Source organism: Pseudomyrmex gracilis, unplaced genomic scaffold (genome assembly GCF_002006095.1).
Source record: "Pseudomyrmex gracilis isolate BER0280 unplaced genomic scaffold, ASM200609v1 scaffold_448, whole genome shotgun sequence".
In the NCBI taxonomy this organism is placed as follows: domain Eukaryota; kingdom Metazoa; phylum Arthropoda; class Insecta; order Hymenoptera; family Formicidae; genus Pseudomyrmex; species Pseudomyrmex gracilis.
In genome coordinates, this window is record NW_018021032.1 from 25898 (window position 1) to 47534 (window position 21637).

Consider the following 21637-nt stretch of genomic DNA (forward strand, 5'->3'; position numbering starts at 1 on the left):
GTTCATTCGATGCTATGAAAATATTATCGTATATTACAGTATATTTATCGATGAGTTTCAATGTATTTATATTTTGCTACATTGGTGAAACTCTAACAGAACAGGTAATATCAAAACAATTTAAACAAATATTTAGATGCTTACAAAATTTTTCATAGTTGCATTTACTAAATACTAACATATGCGTAGAAGAAAACTAAACTTTATTATAAAATTCAATATAATTGTCTTTAAATTTCTAAAGTGATTCACATCAATTTTTTTCAAATATATCTAAGACACTAAATTTTAAATATTTATTTATTAGTGCAAAACTGTGGGTGACGTGGCATATATGACTGACTGGTATAAACTGCCTCGAAAAACTGCACTCTATTTTATTTTGATAATCATGCGATCGAGTAAAATAATCAAGATGACCGCGGGAAAAATAGTTCAATTGTCCATTGCAACTTTTGGCGATGTGAGTATTATGTTACACTAATATTCGATAAAAATAGAATTGTAAAAGAATTGAATCTTTTATTTGTTTCCTCAAATAAGTAGAAGATTCAAGTTTTTTACTTTGTTTCAAAAGTATATTTCACCAAAATATTAATTATAAAAAATCATTTTTAATCAAAGATTTCACAAATGTTTCTTAGCGATAGAAACTGGAATTTTGCTGTTCCAGGTATTTAAAACTTCCATGACGTATTTGAGCCTTTTGCGAACAATGATTACATGAAATGTTAAGAAAAAAACAACTTACATGAAACACAAACATGAAACATTTTTCACAAAAAAATAGAATAAATAGTTAATAAAAATTGTTAATAATACATCATGACAAGATTTTTTACACTTACGTTTTTCTCAAAAGCACAGATGTCATTCCTGATCGTTTTCCTGAAATTCATTTAACCAAAGCTCAACATTGCACCATTGCGTAATCACTTCAAAAGTGTTCTCATGTTCTTCTCAGCATGTCTTTTATTAAACTAACACGACAAGGTATCAGTCACGAACAGAGATTATTGATCGGTACTACATAGGTGTATCCGACTGAAAAAAAATTACATTTGTAGTCGTCAAACTTTTACTCGTGTTGGCGCAGACGCTATTTCAACCCCTTAGGCACACTATTGTCCATCACATTATGACAGAGCATCGGGTACGTCCGTGAAGCAACCATGACAAAATCAGATGTTGCGTCAAGGAGTACTGATATAAAATGTTATAACGATTACAGTCTTCAACTGACTCGATGGTTTCTCTTGCCGATCGGCGCTTGGCCGATAGCGAGTACATCGAACGTGATGTGGAAAGTCCTTGCGTGGCTGCATGTTCTCACTTGTGCGACAATGATATGTATCATAATGGTACCGTGCCTGTTGTACATTTTATTGGAGGAAAATGACATCAAGTTGAAACTGAGCGCCACAGGGCCGCTTCTTCACAGAGTCATGGGCATAATAAATTACTGGACGCTCCTGCATCGCAGCAAGGACATTCGCAAGTGCATACGGCACATGGAAACGGATTGGAAACTGATACAAAGACCCGAGGACCGAGAGATAATGCTGCAGCACGCCAAGTTCGGTCGCTTCATCGCCTGTATCTGTGGAATGATCATGCAGGGCGGTACATTTCTGTTTAGTATAGCCAAAGCGATGAAACCTACAACCATTACCGTCGGTAACGAAACTTTCACAATGCATCCGATGACGTGTCCGATTTACAGCAACTTCATCGACACGCGATTCACTCCCGTGAATGAAATCATGCTGATCGTGCAGTTTATGTCGACGTTCGTAGTGAGCTCTTCTACTGTCGGTGCTTGCAGTATGGCCGCGGTCTTCACAATGCACGCGTGTGGCCAGCTGAACATGTTGTACATGTGGCTCAATGACCTCGTGAAGAATCAGAAGAAACAAAATCATGACATAACTCAGCAAAAAATGGCTACTATCGTGGAGCATCACTTAAGAATTTTGAGGTAATCAATATGAAAGGAAGAACGTATAATTTTTTCGAAAACACTTGATCAATCATTCTTCTTATTTTATGAAATATAAAAAGAACGTATTTTAAGATAGAGAATTTTTCTCGTGTACATTTCAGTTTTTTGAAACGCGTGGAAAGTATTATGCATAAAGTTTCTCTTGTGGAGTTCGTAGGATGCACAATAAACATGTGTTTACTTGGATATTATTGCATTATGGTACGCAAAATATTTTTTATTAAACATTTATATATTTTTTCTGCTACACCTATTATCATTTTCTTTGGAAAGTCATTTGTAGGTATTCAGTTGCAGGATAAATAACTGTTGGGTAAAATAAATGTTACTACTGATTTTTTTTTTTTCATTTTAGATATCTCATTATAATTTTTCAGGCTTGGCAAGTGTTTGATGTCGCGAAAATAACATCTTCCGTTATTGTATACGCATCGATGGGTTTTAATATTTTTATATTTTGCTACATCGGAGAAACTGTCACAGGACAGGTAATATTTCACTCTCCTAACGTCTGCGTAAAAGATTTACGTCTTTTGACATTCAATTTTTAAGGAAGATGCGTTTTTTATACTAATATAAAAGTTACTAATACAAAAAGTATATAAGTGCATATTTACTTATTAGTGTAAACATGTTGGTGAAATGGCATACATGACCAACTGGTATGAATTACCGCACCAAACAGCTCGTGGTTTTGTTTTGATTATTGCGAGATCGAGTAACGTTATCAAAATCACGGCGGGAAAGTTATTTCACTTATCTATTGCGACTTTTGGCGATGTGAGTAATGCAATTCTTATACCAATGTTGATTTTTTAATAACATTAAACTATTTCTTCTTTGAATAACTACGAATTACAACGGTTGAACTAATTGTTTTTATTCATTATTTGTTCAGGTAATTAAAACTTCCATGGTATATTTAAATCTTTTGCGAACAATGACTATGTGAATCATAATAAAATATAAACAAAACTTGCGGGAAATATATTTTTATATAGAACACAGAAATCTATTCTCAACATATGTGTAAGACACGGTTGATCAATAAAAATATATGAATGCCAATATCCAGTGTATAAACTTTACCTTACTTGATGCCAATAAGAAAAATACAACCAAAGAAGTTCGGACAAATGAAGACATATTTGTTGCTTTTTCCATAAATCTGTCTATAGCATGTTCCGTCAGCCAGCCGACAATGTTTTCCATCAATTATCGATTCGATATGCAAGTGTCCCTTTCAACAAAATTACAATGTTGGGCTAAACTATACTAAACTTTATTACCTCTACTTCGCTACTTCTGTAAATATCGATTCCTCGAAAAAAACATGTGCACAAAAGTATAGAGTTGCTATACCGCGCACGCGTTTGCCTCGCGTGTTCCAGGTGGTTTTTGTTCGCGCGACTGTTCAATCGTGTCCGCGCTTTTGTGAAGTAATCATGAAGAAGCGGAGTATTCCGGTCACGCTGAAGTACGTGGAACACACGAATTACAGTATAGAGCCAATTCGTTGGCTGCTGAAACCGATAAGCGTCTGGCCGGTGAGGAGCTCATCGATGAAGGAGAAAGTTCTGTCGGCGGTGTTGCTGATAACATGTGTCTTTCTGATTGTCGCTACTTTGGTGCCTTGCGCGATGGCCGTCTTCCTGGACGACACCAAGAACCTAGAGACAAAAATACGCGATTTTGGGCCGCTCAGCAACTGGCTGCTGGCCAGTCTCAAGTATAGTTCGTTGCTGGCGCATGTCGACGACATACGTCGGTGCGTCGAGCACGTCGAGACGGACTGGCAGGCCGTGACAAAGATCGAGGACCAGGAGGTGATGCTGAGAAGCGCGAAAATGGGCCGTTTCATCGCGATATTCGGCGCGATATTTGTGCACAGCGGCGTATTCTCGTACAGCATATTCCGGACAATAGAATTGAAGTCCTCTGTCCTCGGCGACAACGTGTCAGGCCACTCGCTGCCCTTCGCGTTTTACAACAAGCTCCTGGACACGACAACGAGCCCGGCTTACGAGATGATGTTCGCGATACAGTGTCTCTCCACGTTCGTGGTGAATTCTATCGTAGTGGCCACGTGTAGCCTCACCGCTGTTTTCGTGTTGCACGCGTGCGGTCAGTTACAGATTGTCATGTCGCTACTGGACAATCTCATTGACGAGGAAAACGAGAAGAAAAACTCCTCGCAGCAAAATCTCGCTGTCATCGTTGATTACCATTTGAGAGTACTCAGGTAAAAATAAATTAAGAGATGCAAAATTAACATCATATATGATTTAAAAAATTATAATTTCAATTCTAAAAACTCACGTGAAAAATATTACACGTGAATACATATATATATGCATTCATATATAAACATTCTCACATGTCCCTGCAAACAGCTCTACATGACCTTATATTCCTATATTAGCTTAAAACAAAAATAAAATAGAATAAATTTCTTCAAATTTAGAACTTAGACTGTGTGTACACATGTATAAAACGATACTGATATTTCCAGCTTCGTGTCTACCATAGAAAAAATTACAAATGTCACTTGTCTTGTGGAAATAGTGGGTTGTACCGTGCATATGTGTCTGTTGGGCTATTACTGCATATTGGTGGGCACATTTTGTGAAACTTACGCGATATTCACTGTTCGTTAATCTGTTTCCGGTGCGGAATAGTTTTTTAGGAATGATTTTATTTTTAGGATTGGGACAAGGATCGTAAAGAAGTAGTGGCGTATTCTATAATATTGATCTCGGTCACTTTCAACATTTTTATATTTTGTTATATCGGAGAAATCCTTTCGGAACAGGTAACGTCCATATTGAAAGTATTGAATTGTGTATAAATCACAAAAATCACTACAAGATCTTATAAATACATTATTTCACATATCAAATGTGATAAATAAAAATCGCGATATATTGTTGCGAACGTACTGTTGGACTTAATTATGACAGGTGTGTAAAACGGCTTATAACAGTGCAGCCAAGTTGGCGAGATCGCTTACATGACAGATTGGTATTTGTTACCTCGAAATACTGCTCTCGGCCTCGTTTTGATAATTTTAAAATCTAGTATTGTAGTGAAAATTACCGCCGGAAAGATGATAGAGCTTTCTCTCTCAACTTTCGGTAATGTAAGTATGCGTGTAAATACTCTTTATTTTTTCTGCAATAAATAAGTAACGATGCTTTCATAGTTTAGATATATAATTATAGTTTTTTTACTCTAAATATTTTTTACCTACTGATTTTTGACTATTAATTGTTTTTTAGGTAATTAAATCCGCCTTAGCATATTTAAATATATTTCGTACTCTTATTACATAGATGTTTCTATAAATTTTGTATGTAAAGTAAATATGTATTACCAAATACGTATAGTACAAATGATTAGATAAATAACAATAATACTGATATTAGAAAATGATATTGTACATTATTGTATATTTTCCCATGTTTTCAAAGTAAAACGCATATATGTGTATTGAGATCGCATATATGTATATTGAAACCGCAGATTAAAGAAATCAAATTGAGACGAAAATAACTTTCACGCTATATCTCAAAAAGCAGTAATTAACAAGTTATTATATCTCGACACTCTTTATATTTGATTCATGAAAGTTTCAATTAGTCATGTTTAAAAACTTCTCTGCAAAAAATACTGTACTTCTTAATGATCCAAGTTTGCTGTCGAATTGATTACGTTTGATATTCTGATAATTTTCTTAAATCACATTTCACTAATCAACATCAAACACTACGAAATCGCTCTCACTTGAACAAAAATATTACTGTACTTCTTCTCAGAATGCTACTTCTTAAACTAACAAACAGATTGTCAATCGCGAACAGAGATTATTGATTGGCGCTACACACTTGTGTTCTTGTGTTTTCTTCAGACCATCTCTCATTAAACTGACAGAACAAACGTATTGAAGACAAACAGAAATTATTGATCGAGCCTAAGTCTTTAGTGTCTCTGCCAGAAAAAAAAAATCAATAATTGCACGATGAGCTTCAACAGAAGCACGGACGTCTCTTTCAACTTGTAATACCTTGATCGGAGAGCATTGTCCATTACATAAAAGTGTATCGGCTCGTAAAGCGACCATGGCAAAATCGGAAGTCATGTTAACAAATGTTGAAATCAAATCGCACATAAGTTACAGTCTTCAAGTGAATCGATGGTTCCTCTTGCCGATCGGCGCTTGGCCGTTAGCGAATACATCGAACGCGATGTTGAAAATCCTTGCGTGGCTGCATATTCTTGTTTGCGTGATACTGATATCCATTATAATGTTACCGTGTCTGTTGTACATTTTAATAGAGGAGAAGAACGTCAAGTTGAAACTGAACGCCGTGGGTCCGCTGCTTCACAGGGTTATGGGCACGGTAAATTACTGGACGCTTATCATGCGCAGCGACGACATTCGCAAGTGCATACGGCACATGGGAACGGATTGGAGAATCGTTCGAACAGCCGAAGATCGAGATATAATGATGCAGCACGCCAAGTTCGGCCGTTTTATCGCCAGCATCTGCGCAGTGATTATGCAGGGAGGTGCATTTTTCTTCAGTATAGCCAAGGCAGTAAAAACTACGAATTTTACCGTCGGCAACAACACTTACACGATGCATCCGATGACGTGTCCGATTTACAGCAAATTTATCGACACGCGATTTACTCCCGTGAATGAAATCATGCTGACCGTGCAGTTCATGTCGACATTCGTGGCGAGTTGTTCTACCGTTGGCGCTTGCAGTCTGGCCGCGGTCTTTGCAATGCATGCGTGTGGTCAGCTGAATGTGTTGTACGTATGGCTCGACGATCTTGCGAAGTATCAGGAGAAAGGAAGTCGCGAAACTCAACGAAAATTAGCTGTTGCCGTGGAACATCATTTGAGAATATTGAGGTAAGTGATACGGAAAGAAGTTTGTCTAAAAACATCTTTGAAGAATAATTTTTTCCATTTTAATAAACATAAATGTTATTTTAAGACGGAGAACTTCTCTACATTTTTCTTTATGTTCCATTTTCTGCGAATTTTTCTTGATAAAAAAAGTTCAGTATATTTCAGTTTTATAAAGTGTGTGGAAAGTATCATGCATAAAGCTTCGCTTGCGGAGTTGGCAGGATGCACAATAAACATGTGTTTGCTCGGATATTATTGCATTATGGTACGCTAAAGACTTAAGAAAGACATGTTTTTTAACGTACTTGTTCTTATATGTAGATATATTTTTACATATATAATTGGTAATAATATTATTTTAATTTTTCAGGCTTGGCAAGCATTTAGTGCCGTAAAAATAATATCTTACATTATTGTATACGCATCAATGTGTTTTAATATTTTCATATTTTGCTACATCGGAGAAGTTATCATAGAACAAGTAATGTATCTTTTAATCTCAAACTCGAAAATCGTATAAATATCTGTGTAAAAAAATTTTCGTTCTTCCTGTTGATTATTTCTTTTAAAATTTAAATTTTTTAAATTTAAATTTTATATTTTCAATATGTTATCAGTGTAAACATGTTGGGGAAATGGCATACATGACCAATTGGTACGAATTACCGCACAAAACTTCTCGTGGTTTTGTTTTAATCATTATAAGATCGAGTACCGTAATCAAAATTACGGCAGGAAAATTATTTCAATTGTCTATTGCAACTTTCGGCGATGTGAGTAATATATGTCATTTTTATAACAATATCTTTTTAATAACACTACTTCTTATTAGACAACTATAAATTACGACAATTTACTAATTGGTTTTCTTTAATATTATTTGTTCAGGTAATTAAAACTTCTTTTGCATATTTGAATCTCTTGCGATCGATGACTATGTAAATCATCAGTACGTTACGAGATAAATATATGATAAATATATAATATTTTATAGAACAGAAGAAATTTTATAGAACAGAAATATATTCTAAAGATATATGTACGTAACAAAGTTTTAATAAATAAGATTATATTTAAAAAAAAGTCAGTATATTTTTATTTAAAAACATTTTTACTTTGTCTAATATATATGCACTATATATTATAATTATTAATGTATTGTATATTACTATATTACGTTAATACATTGTTTAAAAATATTATCATATTATTAGTTTTATTTTGCTTTACTTACAGTCACAAAATTTAGAATGTCATTGCATGTTCAAAATTGTCATGTTCCATGGTAAAAGTTCACAAAACTTTAGCCCCGACTATCGATTATATACTGTTGCTGCGTGGTGCCGCGACAGCTGTACAGTTACCGTAAATGCACAATGCTACAATGTACAACCTACCGTATTTTTTGTGTTGCGTGCCATTCAATGGCTGCGCACGCGTTGATCGTTACTACTGCGCGCGGCAGGGAAGAGGTCACACCAGTGGGCGAACTGCCTTTGTCAGAAAATCATGGGGAGCGAACCTATAGATGACACCGGCACAACCGCTTATTTAGCTCACNACGAGTACAGTATTAAAATAATTCGTTGGATTCTGAAAGCGATTAGTTTGTGGCCGAGCACCGCCGGCACTTCGATCGTCGACAAGATTCGTTCCGAGTTTCAGATACTCACATGTTACTTTCTGATGTTCGGCACGATGATACCCAGCGGTCTCGGTATCTTTATCGAATCGCAAGAGACGTACGAGGTTAAATTGCGCAGCTTCGGTCCGCTCACCTTTTGGTTCATGGCGATTGTAAATTATTCCTTTCTTCTCATGCACATCGACGACATACGCGGCTGCGTGGAGCACGTGAAAACGGACTGGCGAATCGTCAGGAGACACGAGGATCAACAAGTGATGCTGAAGAACGCCAGGATAGGCCAATTTATTGCCGGATTTTGCGTCATATTCATGCACAGCGGTGTGTTCTCGTTCAACATGGTTCGCTTTTTTTCCACGGACATCATTTACGTGGACAACAGCAGTGTGGTGGTGCGCGCGCTACCTTATCCTTTCTACAGCAAGATCCTAAACGCGCACTCTAGCCCGGCATACGAGATCGTGTTTCTTCTGCAATGTCTCTCGACCTTCGTCGTCAATTCCGTCACGGTCGCCGCGTGCGGCTTATCAGCGGTTTTTGTAATGCACGCGTGCGGCCAGCTGAGAATATTGATGCTTCGGCTCGACAATCTCGTGGACAAAAAAAACATAGAGAAGACTTTGGTGAACCAAAAATTTGCCATCATTATTGAACATCACCTGAGAGTCTTAAGGTGAGTTCTCATTTCTCATAAGTATAATTCTTTTTTTAGAATTTCTTGTTTTAATAATCAACATTTTTTATCTTTGAGTGTAGCAGAATCTAGACAGAAAGAGAATAAAAAGTAAAAAAATTATTTAAATGCACATGTTATTGATAATTCACAATTTAACACAATTTGACGATTACTGGATAATTATAATGCATAGTAACATGTATTAAATTTGCAGACTTGTAATTCGTACGGAAAGAATTACAAATATAATATGTCTTGTGGAATTAGTCGGATGCACGATGCACATATGTCTCTTAGGATATTATTGCATTATGGTACGAGATTGATTTACAAGTTACTGCTTGATTTTTTTTACGTCCGGCTTGTTTAATATTCTAATGTTTAGGATTGGATTCACGATAACAAGCAGAATATTGTGACGTATTGTTTAATATTAACTTCTGTTACTTTCAATATTTTTATATTTTGTTACATCGGAGAAATTCTCTCTGAACAGGTACATTTGAAACATTAAAAAAGTTTGTACGGTTTATACAATTGTTACAAACTTTGTAACAATTGTATCCGTGTGACACATTTATTAAAACATGAAAATAGTGCTAGTCTCTTCAATTAAATTATACCAGGTAAATAAAACGGTCTTCAACAGGGCGGACAAGTCGGTAAATCTGCCTACATGACAAATTGGTATCTCTTACCTGAAAAAACAGCACTCGGACTCGTTTTGATCATTTTAAGATCTAACGCTGCTCTCAAACTTACTGCCGGAAACTTTGTTCAACTTTCATTTAGTACTTTCGGTGATGTAAGTATTCAAAAATATATTTATCTAATTAAATAATATCTGAAATATATATATTAGTTGATTACTACATGTATACATATAAAATATTCACGTAAAATATATATAAATTTGAAAAAATATTTAAATTTAAAATAAATAAATTTAAACTTTATTGTTTTATTTCATTATTTGTAATATATTTCTTATGTGTAATATTTAATATTTATAAATATTATTTTTTTAATCTATTGTTTCTAAGATATTAGGATATGCCTAATATTTTACTTTTTCAGGTAATTAAATCTGCACTAGCATATTTAAATTTACTTCGGACTTTAATGTAACTAATTAAATTATTTTATTGTGTGAAAGAGATAATAGAGAGTGTGTATCATTTATGTAGAATGTAGATAATTTACGTCAACAGTAGATAATTTATTTTTTATTTGTTTTTTTATATTTAAATGTGTGTTTTAATATTCTCAATAAATTCTCTATATACAATACAAATTATATATCTTTGTATTTTTTGAGTAAGCTTCTGTCAAATTTATAAGTCTCACGGAATTAACTCACATTACTTCGAATCAAATTTTACCTATGTCGAAAATACCGTTGTGTACAAAAAGTTTACAAAACTATTTTAAAAGTATTTAGAAAAAAATTTTTTTAATGTTAAACAATCAAATATATTTTTTTCAATGTCTGTAACGCACATTACAAACTTGAAAACATTACTGACGTACCTAAATGCTTCTCCGTGCCATACAATGTCTCTCCACGTTCATGATGAATTCTATCTTAGTGGCCAAGTGTAGCCTCACCGATGTTTTCGTGTTGCGCGCTTGCAGTCAGTTGAAGATTGTTATGCCGCTACTGGACAATATCATTGACGAGGAAAACGAGAAGAAAAAGTCTTCGCAGCAAAATCTCGCTGTCATCGTTGATTACCATTTGAGAGTACTCAGGTAAAAATAAATTAAGAAATGCAAAATTAACATCATATATGATTTAAAAAATTGTAATTTCAATTCTAAAAACTCACGTGAAAAATATCAAACACTACGAAATCGCTCTCACTTGAACAAAAATATTAATGTACTTCTTCTCAGAATGCTTCTTCTTAAACTAACAAACACAGTGTCAATCACGAACAGAGATTATTGATTGGCGCTACGCACTTGTGTTCTTGTGTTTTCTTCAGACCATCTCTCATTAAACTGACAGAACAAACGTATTAGACACAAACAGAAATTATTGATTGAGACTAAGTCTTTAGTATCTCTGTCAGAAAAAAAACATCAATAATAGCGTGGTAAGATTCACCGGAGGCGCAGGCGTCTCTTCAAACATGTTATCTCTTGATTGGAGGGCATTGTCTAGTACATGACAGTATATCGTATGCGTCTGTAAAGCGATCATGGCAAAATCGGAAGTCACGTCAGCAAGTGTTGAAATCAAATCTCACATAAATTACAGTCTTCAAGTGAATCGATGGTTTCTCTTGCCGATCGGCGCTTGGCCGTTAGCGAATACATCGAACGCGATGTTGAAAATCCTCGCGAGGCTGCATGTTCTCGTTTGCGCGACACTGATATTCGTTATAATGTTTCCGTGCCTGTTATACATTTTAATAGAGGAGAAGAACGTCAAGTTGAAACTGAAAGCCATTGCTCCGCTGATTCACAGGGTTATGGGCACGGTAAATTACTGGACGCTTATCATGCGCAGCGACGATATTCGCAATTGCATACGGCACATGGAAGCGGATTGGAAGACCGTTCGAAGAGCCAAGGATCGAGATATAATGATGCAGCACGCCAAGTTCGGCCGTTTTATCGCCAGCATCTGCGCAGTGATTATGCAGGGAGGTGCATGTTTCTTCAATATAGCTCAGGCAGTAAAAACTACGACGTTTATCTTCGACAACGAGACATACACGATGCATCCGATGACGTGTCCGGTTTACAGCAAATTTGTCGACACGCGATTCACTCCCGTGAATGAAATCATGCTGACCGTGCAGTTCATGTCGACATTCGTGGCGAGTTGTTCTACCGTCGGCGCTTGCAGTCTGGCCGCGGTCTTTGCAATGCATGCGTGTGGTCAGCTGAATGTGTTGTACGTATGGCTCGACGATCTTGCAAAGTATCAGGAGAAAAGAAGTCGCGAAACTCAACGAAAATTAGCTGTTGCCGTGGAACATCATTTGAGAATATTGAGGTAAGTAATACGGAAAGAAGTTTGTTTAAAAACATCTTTAAAGAATAGTTTTTTCTATTTTAATAAACATAAATGTTATTTTAAGACGGAGAACTTCTCTACATTTTTCTTTATGTTTCATTGTTTTGCGAATCTTCCTTGATAAAAAAAGTTTAGTATATTTTAGTTTTATAAAGTGTGTGGAAAGTATTATGCATAAAGCTTCGCTTGCGGAGTTGGCAGGATGCACAATAAACATGTGTTTGCTCGGATATTATTGCATTATGGTACGCCAAAGACGTAAAAAAGACATTTCTTTTTGACGTTTTTGTTCTTATACATAAATATAGTTTTACATATATAATTGGTAATAATCATATTTTTATTTTTCAGGCTTGGCAAGAGTTAAATACCATGAAATTGTTATCTTACATTCCTATATACGCATCGATGGGTTTTAATATTTTCATATTTTGCTACATTGGACAGGTTATCATAGAACAAGTAATGTATAATTTAATCTCAAAATCGAATATCGTATAATGTCAAATATCTGTGTAAAAACATTTTCCTTCTTCCTGTTGATTATCTCTTTTAAGATTTTAATACATTTTCAATATGTTACCAGTGTAAACAAGTTGGGGAAATGGCATATATGACCAATTGGTACGAATTACCGCACAAAACTTCTCGTGGTTTTGTTTTAATTATTATAACTTCGAGTAACGTGATCAAAATAACAGCAGGAAAATTATATCAATTGTCTATTGCAACTTTCGGCGATGTGAGTAATATGTGTCATTTTTATAACAATATTTTCTTAAAAACATTACTTCTTGTTTGACAACTATAAATTAGGACAATTTACTAATTGGTTTTCTTTATTATTATTTGTCCAGGTAATTAAAACTTCTTTTGGATATTTAAATCTCTTGCGAACGATGACTATGTAAATTATCAGTACGTTACGAGATAAATATATAATTTTATATAGAACATAGAAATATATTCTGAAGATACATGTATGTAACAAAGTTTTAATAAATAATGTTATATTTAAAAAAAAGTCAGTGTATTTTTATTTAAAAAAATTTTTACTTTGTCTAATATATATGCACTATATATTATCATTATTAATATATTGTATATTATTATATTACGTTACTACATTGTTTAAAAATATTATCTTATTATTAGTTTTAATTTGCTTTACTTACAGTCACAAAATTTAGAATGTCATTGCATGTTCAAAATTGTCATGTTCTATGCTAGAAGTTCACAAAACTGTAGCTCCAACTATCGATTATATATTGTTGCTGCGTGGTGCCGCGACAGCTGTACAGTTACCGTAAATGCATAATGCTACAGTGTAAACAACAAAAAAAACCGTATTTTTTGTGTTGCGTGCCGTTTAATGGCTGCGCACGCGTTGATCGTTACTACTGCGCGCGGCAACAAAGAGGTCACACCAGTGGGCAAAATGCCTTTGTCAGAAAATCATGGAAAGCGAACTTATAGATGACATCGGCACAACCGCTTATTTAGCTCACAACGAGTACAGTATTAAAATAATTCGTTGGATTCTGAAAGCGATTAGTTTGTGGCCGAGCACCGCCGGCACTTCGATCGTCGACAAGATTCGTTCCGAGTTTCAGATACTCACATGTTACTTTCTGATGTTCGGCACGATGATACCCAGCGGTCTCGGTATATCAGAGGCTACTATCAGAGGCTTGAATAACGTGAACCACCGTGCTTCGTGATGTTCTCTTTCTTTCTCTTACTCACACTTCCTGTCTTTCTTTCTTTTTCGTCTTAAAACTCGCTCATATATGTATACCATCTGACAGCAGGCATACGAACATGTACACAATTTTGTCGCACAATGACGACGGTGACGTTTCTGAATCGTAAATTTTTCACTTTGAAACTTCATCGTCGTATATCTCGAGAAATCAGAAACAAATAACAAAATCGCAAGAATATATATTTTTTTTTATTTTATCAAGATGAATCAAACGAGATTAAAAAGAAGTCGATCGGTTCAGTCGTTATTTGAGAAGAATGGCTGATTAAAAATCTTCCTTGAAATGCCTGATTTTTGCGTATAAGAGGCACAGTGTGCTCGCTCAGTTCGAGCGCCACTTCGTTGCGCGTGAACTTGGCGCGAGACATTACCATGCCTCTTGATCGTAACGTTCGTATCGCGACTTTATCTTACACTTCACAAGTTTAAGCAACAGCGTTTATGAAAAACGATATGTTTCCTTCGGCAAGTTAACCGTGCATCAAGAAACAAGATAAGAAATCATGCTAGAATTTCTATCGGAAAATACGAAGTATACGCGTACTGTAAAAGACAGAAAAAAGTGTGTATATCAAATATTCCCCTTTGATCATGTGGATAATAGCAACTCTTTGGAAAGAGCAACCCTTTTCCTGGCAAATACACTTCCTTAACTTCTCCCCCTCCGAAGAACTCGCCGCGCTCGACAGTAGGAAGTTTCAGGAACTTCCTTGCCACCGACATCTCACTAATAATACAACAAGCGCACGTAGAAAAAGTTGGAAGAATCAATTTTACGTTTGCACGCAATCGTCAGGAACGATCGGGAGATGCACACATGCGCATGTCAAACGACAGACTATCAGTGTCCGCTGACGTTCAGTCGGTTGCGTGCGTCGTCGCGATTTAGTCATTACCATGCACGATCATTCAGAGTTGCTCGAGTCCGTAACGGCCGACTGGAACTATAGCATTCAGCTGAACCGATGGTTTCTGAAGCCGATCGGCTTGTGGCCATTGAATCTCTGCGAGACCACAATGGAGAAGCTCGGCTGCGTAATACTGACGATTGTCAGCTGCTTCTTGATATGTTTTCTCCTAATTCCGTGCACCCTGTGCACCATTCTAGTGGATACCGATCTCGACACCAAGATCAGAATGATCGGTCCGGTCAGTTTCATCCTGATGGCCGTGGTGAAGCAGTACATCCTCATTGCTCGCAGCGAGAACATCAGCGAGTGCATTCAGCACGTGCGCGAGGATTGGACGCGAGTCGCGCTGGGTCACGAGAAAGATCGACAGGTCATGATAGACAATGCCAAGTTTGGCCGGTGGCTCTCGATTGTCAGTGCGATCTTCATGTACTCCGCCGGCATCTTCTTCACCACGCTGATGCCGATTATCGCGAAGCGAACGGAGATCATCGACAACGAGACCGTCAGATTGCTGTCCTTTCCGATCTACCGTGGCATTCTCGATCCAAGAACCACGCCGTCCTTCGAGATCGCGCAATTCACGCAGGCTCTCGCCGGTTACGTTATTTACACGCTCACCATCGGTGTCTGCAGCCTGGCCGCGGTGTTCGTCATGCACGCCTGCGGCCAGTTCCGGATACTCATGTTGAAGATGGACGATCTCGCGGACGGGAGAAAACGGAAGAGCGCCGGCGGCACGTCCGATGAAAGACTCGGCGACATCGTGCAGTATCATATTAGGATACTCAGGTGCGTGCGCTTTCTTAACTTCTGTCTTAACAAAATGAGTCTTTGTGTCTTCTTTGATCACGTGACTTACAGTTTCATAACTCGCACCGAAAAGATCTTGAATGAGATTTTCTTCGTGGACGTAGTCGGCTGCACGCTCAACATATGTTTCCTCGGATTCAATATGATGACGGTACGAAACATAACTGCGCATGGTGATAGAGCAAAACGAAATGGCTTAATGAACGTGTTACTGTTAGCCTTCTAGGAATGGGAACATCGTGAGACTTTAGGAACGTTAACGTTCTGCTCGCTGCTCATTTCCTTCACGTTCAATATTTTTATTCTTTGCTATATCGGAGAACTACTTGCTGAACAGGTAGAAATAAGCGAGTTGAATTGTAATTACATTTTCTATTCACAGATGCAATTACGAACAACTAGTGTAAAGGCAACCCTAAATTACTTCAGAAAATTGAATAATATAATTTGATATATTTACTTTTCGAATTTAGAATTAAATATTTTTACAAAAGTTTAAACTTGAGAAATCTTTTTGTTGTTAAACTAAATGTAGGATGAGAGAGAAATGCTTAATAACGGATAAATGTTATTCTAAACACCTTGTAAAACAATTAAAATTACAATACAAATTTTTTAACAGTGCTTACAAATCGGCATAAAATCTTACATGATAGATTGGTATCGCATACCGAGCAAGGGAGCGCTCGGTTTGACACTAGTAATGTCCATGTCGAATGCCACGATCAAACTCACAGCTGGAAAATTCATGGATTTATCTCTGGCCAGTTTTTGCAGCGTAAGTAGAAGAAAACAATAAATTCACCAAATACTTTACAACAATAAGTAAATATCTGAAAAGTAAATTATTTAATTATTTAAACTATTTTGCACGTAAATTTGGATAAAAATGAAATATTTCAGATTGTAAAAGCGGCCGTGGCATATTTAAATTTACTTCGTACTTTTTACGTCGTTTAATTTTATTGTTAATCGAAATTTGCGCATTATAACAATACATCTCAGAGCGCTAAATCATAGACTTAATAAAAATTAGAGATATATATACTATATATATGCTAGCATATTTATATAAAATTGCCATTTAATTATATTTGTGAAAGCATTTAACTGTTCCACTGTAGATATGAGAGTGAAATGAAAAATTATGAAAAAATTGTCTATAGCGAGAAATTAAAATTGTGAGAAGAGAAATAAATAAAAACTCGAATACATTTAGAAATTGTGTTGTGTAATATTATCGTATTTAACTTTTATAATTGCGATATCTTCAATAGGTTGCTTTACGTTACCGGAAATATTGTAGCTACGACCGCAAAACTATGCCAGAACCCCTGTCATGCATCTTCACCACGTCCCTACGCACTTTACTCATTCCCGCAATTCTGACGCTCAATGACTGAGAAGCAACCCGTTCACCGTTGTACGACCCCTGCACTTTGTTGCACGACGCGACTATGAAACGCACGCGATCACGGAATCATTGTTTCCCGCGCTTGCGTCGCTTTTTGCGGGGAAACGCGTCGGATGTCGCAGTTCAACGCGTTCAGTCGGCTTTACATCCCGCAAACGACAAGTATGCGCGATCGATCCGGACTTCCGGTTGAAGTTCTGGCGCACAATGCGAATTACAAGCGCGACATACGCTACGCCATGCAGCTCTGCCGTTGGATTCTGAAACCGATCGGTATCTGGTATCTCATTTACGAGGGATCGTCACGTATCGAGAAGTTGATCTCGCTGACGCTGATCTTCGCGTGCTTCTCCGTGCTGTGCTTCGTGCTCGTGCCCGCCGGTCCGTATACTCTCCTGCGCGAGAAAGACATCAACATGAAGGTCAAGCTGTTCGGGCCGGTCGGCTTCTGCCTGACTTCCGCGATCAAGTACTGCATCATGTGGACGCGCGTTGCGGCAATCGGCAGATGCGTCGAGCACGTCGAGCACGACTGGCGGATCGTGCGGCATCAGGATCACCGCAGGATGATGCTGAGAAACGCGCTAGTGGGCCGTAGACTCACCACGTTGTGCGTCATCTTCTTGTATACCGGCGGTATGTCCTATCACACAATCATGCCGCTGTCCGTCCTGATCACGACAAACAACAGCCTTGTGGATCGGCGTCTGGTTTATCCCGGTTACGATCTGTACTTTGATCCGCGGGCGAGTCCGGCTTACGAGATTGTCTTCTGCGTGCACTGCCTATCCGCCATGATCCAATACAGCATCACAACCGCGGCGTGCAGTCTGGCGGCGATCTTCGCGACTCACGCCCGCGGACAAGTGCAGATACTGATGACCCTATTGGACGACCTGGTCGAGGGAAGAAGAAAAACGGACGACACCGTGGCCAAGCGTCTGTGCGCGATTGCGAGACATCACGTGCGAGTGTTGAGGTAAGACTGAATTTGAACAACTACACGACGCTGTCTTGTAAATTTCGCGCGTCGTTTCGATATATCGCATGTGTTCAGATTTGCAGCCGACGTGGAGGAGATATTACGAGAGATATGCCTGATGGAAATGGTGGCCTCAACTTTAATTATATGCCTGCTCGAGTATTACTGTATGATGGTAAGAAAAACAGATACAATCGATGTTTGAAAAGACAATGAGTTTTTCTGATGCGAAACAAATTCTTAAAATGTTTCGTCGCATTAAACTTCGATAATTTGTCTGTCTATCGCTCATTTGTTTGTTTATACCATCGAAACAATGAGATGGGTCTTCATCTTTTATTGAAAAATTATACGGGCATTACCAAAATTACGAATCTCTAAAAAAACTTAATGTTCTTTTATCGTGTACGTTTATTTATTTCAATCGTTAAAACATTTTTTCGCGTCGTATTTTTATGTCATTATCGTCGACGGCAAAATTATTTGTCACAGCCGTAAAAAATCATTCTTAATTTTTTATTGAAAAATTATAGGCATCTAGTGCATTTGTCTTCTCAGGAATGGAAAAATAGCGACGCCGTGGCAATCATTACATATTTTATTTTATTAATATCTTTAACGTTCAACATTCTGATATTTTGTTATATCGGAGAGCTTCTCGTGGAAGAGGTAATTTAACGACTTCTATTTAATTATATTCTACATGTTATGATCCTCATTAATTTGTTCTGTATTTATTTATTTATCAATAAATAATAAATAACATTTTGCATACTATCTGTAATAACACAACAATATACTGACGCTTTTTTATTAGTATAGCAAAATCGGTTCAGCTGCGTACAAAATTAATTGGTACGATTTACCTGGTCATAAGGCTGTAGATCTCGTGATGATCATCGCAATGTCTCATTATCCGCCGAAACTCACGGCCGGCAAGTTCTGTGATTTATCCCTCAATACATTTAGCACTGTGAGTTCCTTAGACGGAGTGTCTGCTTAAATGATATCTAGATGTGTAATTTGTTTAAAACATTTTCATGTTATTTAAATCACAGTATCAACAATTTCTAAAAACACTTGTGCCGTTTCTTTCAGGTACTGAAAACGTCCGTAGTGTATTTAAATTTACTTCGAACAGTTACGCAATAAAAGTTGTAGAAATTTTGAAATTATAATTTTTGACGAGCTTATTTGTGCAATAGACAAATATAAATATTATATTTTTGTCTCATGACAAAACCCTGAAGAGATGATAAAAATAAACTTATTATAATATATATATATATATAATGTTATATTATGTCTTTAATTAATTTTTTTAATTGCATTTGTTATATGACACACGTTTTATCTCGTATGTGCGGTATCACATATATCTTGATCGCAAGAAGAAACATATTATTTCCAACGAATCATTACAGTCTTCATCCATTGAAGTTACGCAGCGTGTGCGTGTGCGAGAGTCATGGAACTCGATCGATCTCCCGATCTGCTCTTCTTGCATATCGCCGCATATAAACGAGCATCCCTCGGATGAGAAACGACCGTGGGGAAAGTCAGTCGTATCGACTATACACACGTTTACATTTTACAATGAGAAGGAAACGCACGCGATTATGAAATTATTTTCCGCGCTTGCGTCGCGTCGCGAGTGCCGTCGGGACTGCCGTTTGTGTGCGTTTCAGTCGGCGTTGTACCCCGCGGGTGATAACATGTTCGATCGATTCCAACTTCCGAAACGGAAACCCGTCGTAAATGTTCATTATGAAGGGGATACACGCTATACCATGCAGTATTGCCGATGGGTCCTGAAACCAATCGGCATCTGGCACCTGGTCTGCGGTCATCCGTCGCGAAGAGAAAAACTCATCTCCGTAGCGTTAATCCTCACGTGCTTCTTCTTGCTGTGTTTTGTCCTGATACCTTCCGGTTTGTACACTGTGCTTCGCGAGAAGAACATCAACGTCAGAGTCAAGCTCTTCGGTCCGATTGGCTTCTGCCTGACTTCCACGATTAAATATTGCTATCTCGGATTGCGAAGCGCGTCGTTTGGTCGATGCATCGAGCAGGTCGAGAACGACTGGCGGGTTGTGCGCGATCAGGATCACCGCGTGATCATGCAGAGGAACGCGCAGGTGGGCCGTCGGCTCACCGTGATCTGCGCGGTCTTCCTTTACACCGGCGGTCTGTCGTATCACACGATCATGCCGTTATCTTCCAGACAGACAATCGACGGAAACGTCACCATCAGAAGGCTCACCTATCCCGGATATGACTTATTCTTCGATCCCGAAGCCAGCCCCGCTTACGAGATCGTATTCTGCGTTCATTGTGTGTTCGCGCTGATCACGTACAACATCACGACATCGGCGTGTAGTCTGGCAGCGATCTTTGTGTGTCACGCCTGCGGACAACTCAAGATACTGATGACACTGATGGACGATTTGATCGAGGGAACCAGAAACAAGGGCACCACCGTGGAGACGCGTTTACGTACAATAGCGCAACATCACGTGCGAGTGCTCAGGTGAGTGACAAGTGTCAGAAAACATCTCGGTGCTTTGTACGGCGCATTGTTCTAGCATTTTTGATAACTACACGATATGTTTCTAGATTTTCGACGAGCGTAGACGAAGTGTTGCGCGAAATATGCTTGATGGAAGTAGTAGCCTCCACCTTGATCATTTGTTTGCTTGAGTACTACGTTATGACGGTAAAGAAAGTAGTTTTTTTTTTTTTTTTTAACAGATGATATAATATAGATCTTTTTTTAAATTGTGCAACAGTTTTTTGTTTACTTTTTTTTTATTCAGCAAATTTTTTGAAAGATTCAGAACAGTTTTTCGTCAAAATTCTCAAATTGCACTCGCTCGCTGATTTTGCAATAACACGCCTCGTATACACATACATATATTGCATATTTTCTGATCTTTTTTCTCAGGAATGGGAGAATAGCAACGCCGTGGCGATCTTGACGTACTTCATTTTGTTGATATCCTTCACTTTCAATATTTTAATATTTTGTTACATCGGTGAACTTCTCGCGGAACAGGTATTTTTTCGATATTCTTTTGAGTTAAAACTGTTGTCAACAAAGTGAGTATTTTAACTAAATGTTTTTTGTGTATAAAAATATTAATTTCTCGCGCGTTTGTCTTTATCGCAGTACAACAAAATTGGCTCAGCCGTCTATGACATCAAATGGTACAATTTATCCGGAAACAAAGCTCTCGCTCTCGTGCTGATCATCACGATGTCTCATTATCCGCCTAAACTTACAGCTGGCAAATTCGTCGATTTATCCGTTCATACCTTCGGCGTTGTGAGTTTTTCTACAAAAAAAAACATCAGTTTTACACAGCTTTTTAGTTTAGCCATACATTGCAACTTTATGATTTTTATTGTTTTTCGTATTGCTTTCAGGTACTCAAATCGTCCGTAATGTATTTAAATTTGCTTCGAACCGTTACTTAATTA

General features: G+C 37.4%; 7 protein-coding genes across 7 annotated transcripts in view; all 7 read left to right on the forward strand.

Annotated features, from left to right (window-relative positions):
- The window catches only part of LOC109860683 (odorant receptor 83a-like), a 2019-nt gene extending 1276 nt beyond the window's left edge, over positions 1-743 (forward strand). The window contains exons 2-4 of the mRNA XM_020439954.1: positions 32-104; positions 308-463; positions 674-743. Coding sequence (XP_020295543.1) covers positions 32-104; positions 308-463; positions 674-727 — 283 coding nt within the window. The 3' untranslated portion in view covers positions 728-743. The remainder of the gene's footprint in view (positions 1-31; positions 105-307; positions 464-673) is intronic.
- A 429-nt stretch (positions 744-1172) lies between these two features.
- Positions 1173-2983, forward strand: LOC109860684 (odorant receptor 4-like). The gene is made up of 5 exons (XM_020439955.1): positions 1173-1978; positions 2104-2203; positions 2380-2490; positions 2627-2782; positions 2901-2983. The coding sequence occupies exons 1-5, from the start codon at positions 1173-1175 to the stop codon at positions 2952-2954; spliced, it is 1227 nt and encodes a 408-aa protein (XP_020295544.1). The 3' UTR covers positions 2955-2983.
- Positions 2984-3447: 464 nt separating this feature from the next.
- On the forward strand, positions 3448-4659 carry LOC109860685. Its single transcript, XM_020439957.1, has 2 exons — positions 3448-4244; positions 4515-4659. Exons 1-2 carry the CDS (start codon positions 3448-3450, stop codon positions 4657-4659), a joined length of 942 nt encoding a protein of 313 aa, XP_020295546.1.
- Positions 4660-6120: 1461 nt separating this feature from the next.
- Positions 6121-7900, forward strand: LOC109860686 (odorant receptor 82a-like). The gene is made up of 5 exons (XM_020439958.1): positions 6121-6923; positions 7089-7188; positions 7294-7404; positions 7541-7696; positions 7812-7900. Exons 1-5 carry the CDS (start codon positions 6121-6123, stop codon positions 7863-7865), a joined length of 1224 nt encoding a protein of 407 aa, XP_020295547.1. The 3' UTR covers positions 7866-7900.
- Positions 7901-8432: 532 nt separating this feature from the next.
- LOC109860687 (odorant receptor Or2-like) lies at positions 8433-10305 on the forward strand. Its single transcript, XM_020439959.1, has 5 exons — positions 8433-9241; positions 9459-9558; positions 9630-9740; positions 9894-10049; positions 10288-10305. The coding sequence occupies exons 1-5, from the start codon at positions 8433-8435 to the stop codon at positions 10303-10305; spliced, it is 1194 nt and encodes a 397-aa protein (XP_020295548.1).
- A 512-nt stretch (positions 10306-10817) lies between these two features.
- LOC109860688 lies at positions 10818-19160 on the forward strand. Its single transcript, XM_020439960.1, has 10 exons — positions 10818-10996; positions 11508-12251; positions 12418-12521; positions 14951-15740; positions 15813-15912; positions 16384-16539; positions 17421-18154; positions 18233-18332; positions 18716-18826; positions 18975-19160. The coding sequence occupies exons 1-10, from the start codon at positions 10818-10820 to the stop codon at positions 19158-19160; spliced, it is 3204 nt and encodes a 1067-aa protein (XP_020295549.1).
- A 712-nt stretch (positions 19161-19872) lies between these two features.
- LOC109860694 (odorant receptor 4-like) lies at positions 19873-21634 on the forward strand. Its single transcript, XM_020439966.1, has 5 exons — positions 19873-20687; positions 20774-20873; positions 21102-21212; positions 21327-21482; positions 21584-21634. Exons 1-5 carry the CDS (start codon positions 19873-19875, stop codon positions 21632-21634), a joined length of 1233 nt encoding a protein of 410 aa, XP_020295555.1.
- The last annotated feature ends 3 nt before the right edge of the window (positions 21635-21637 follow it).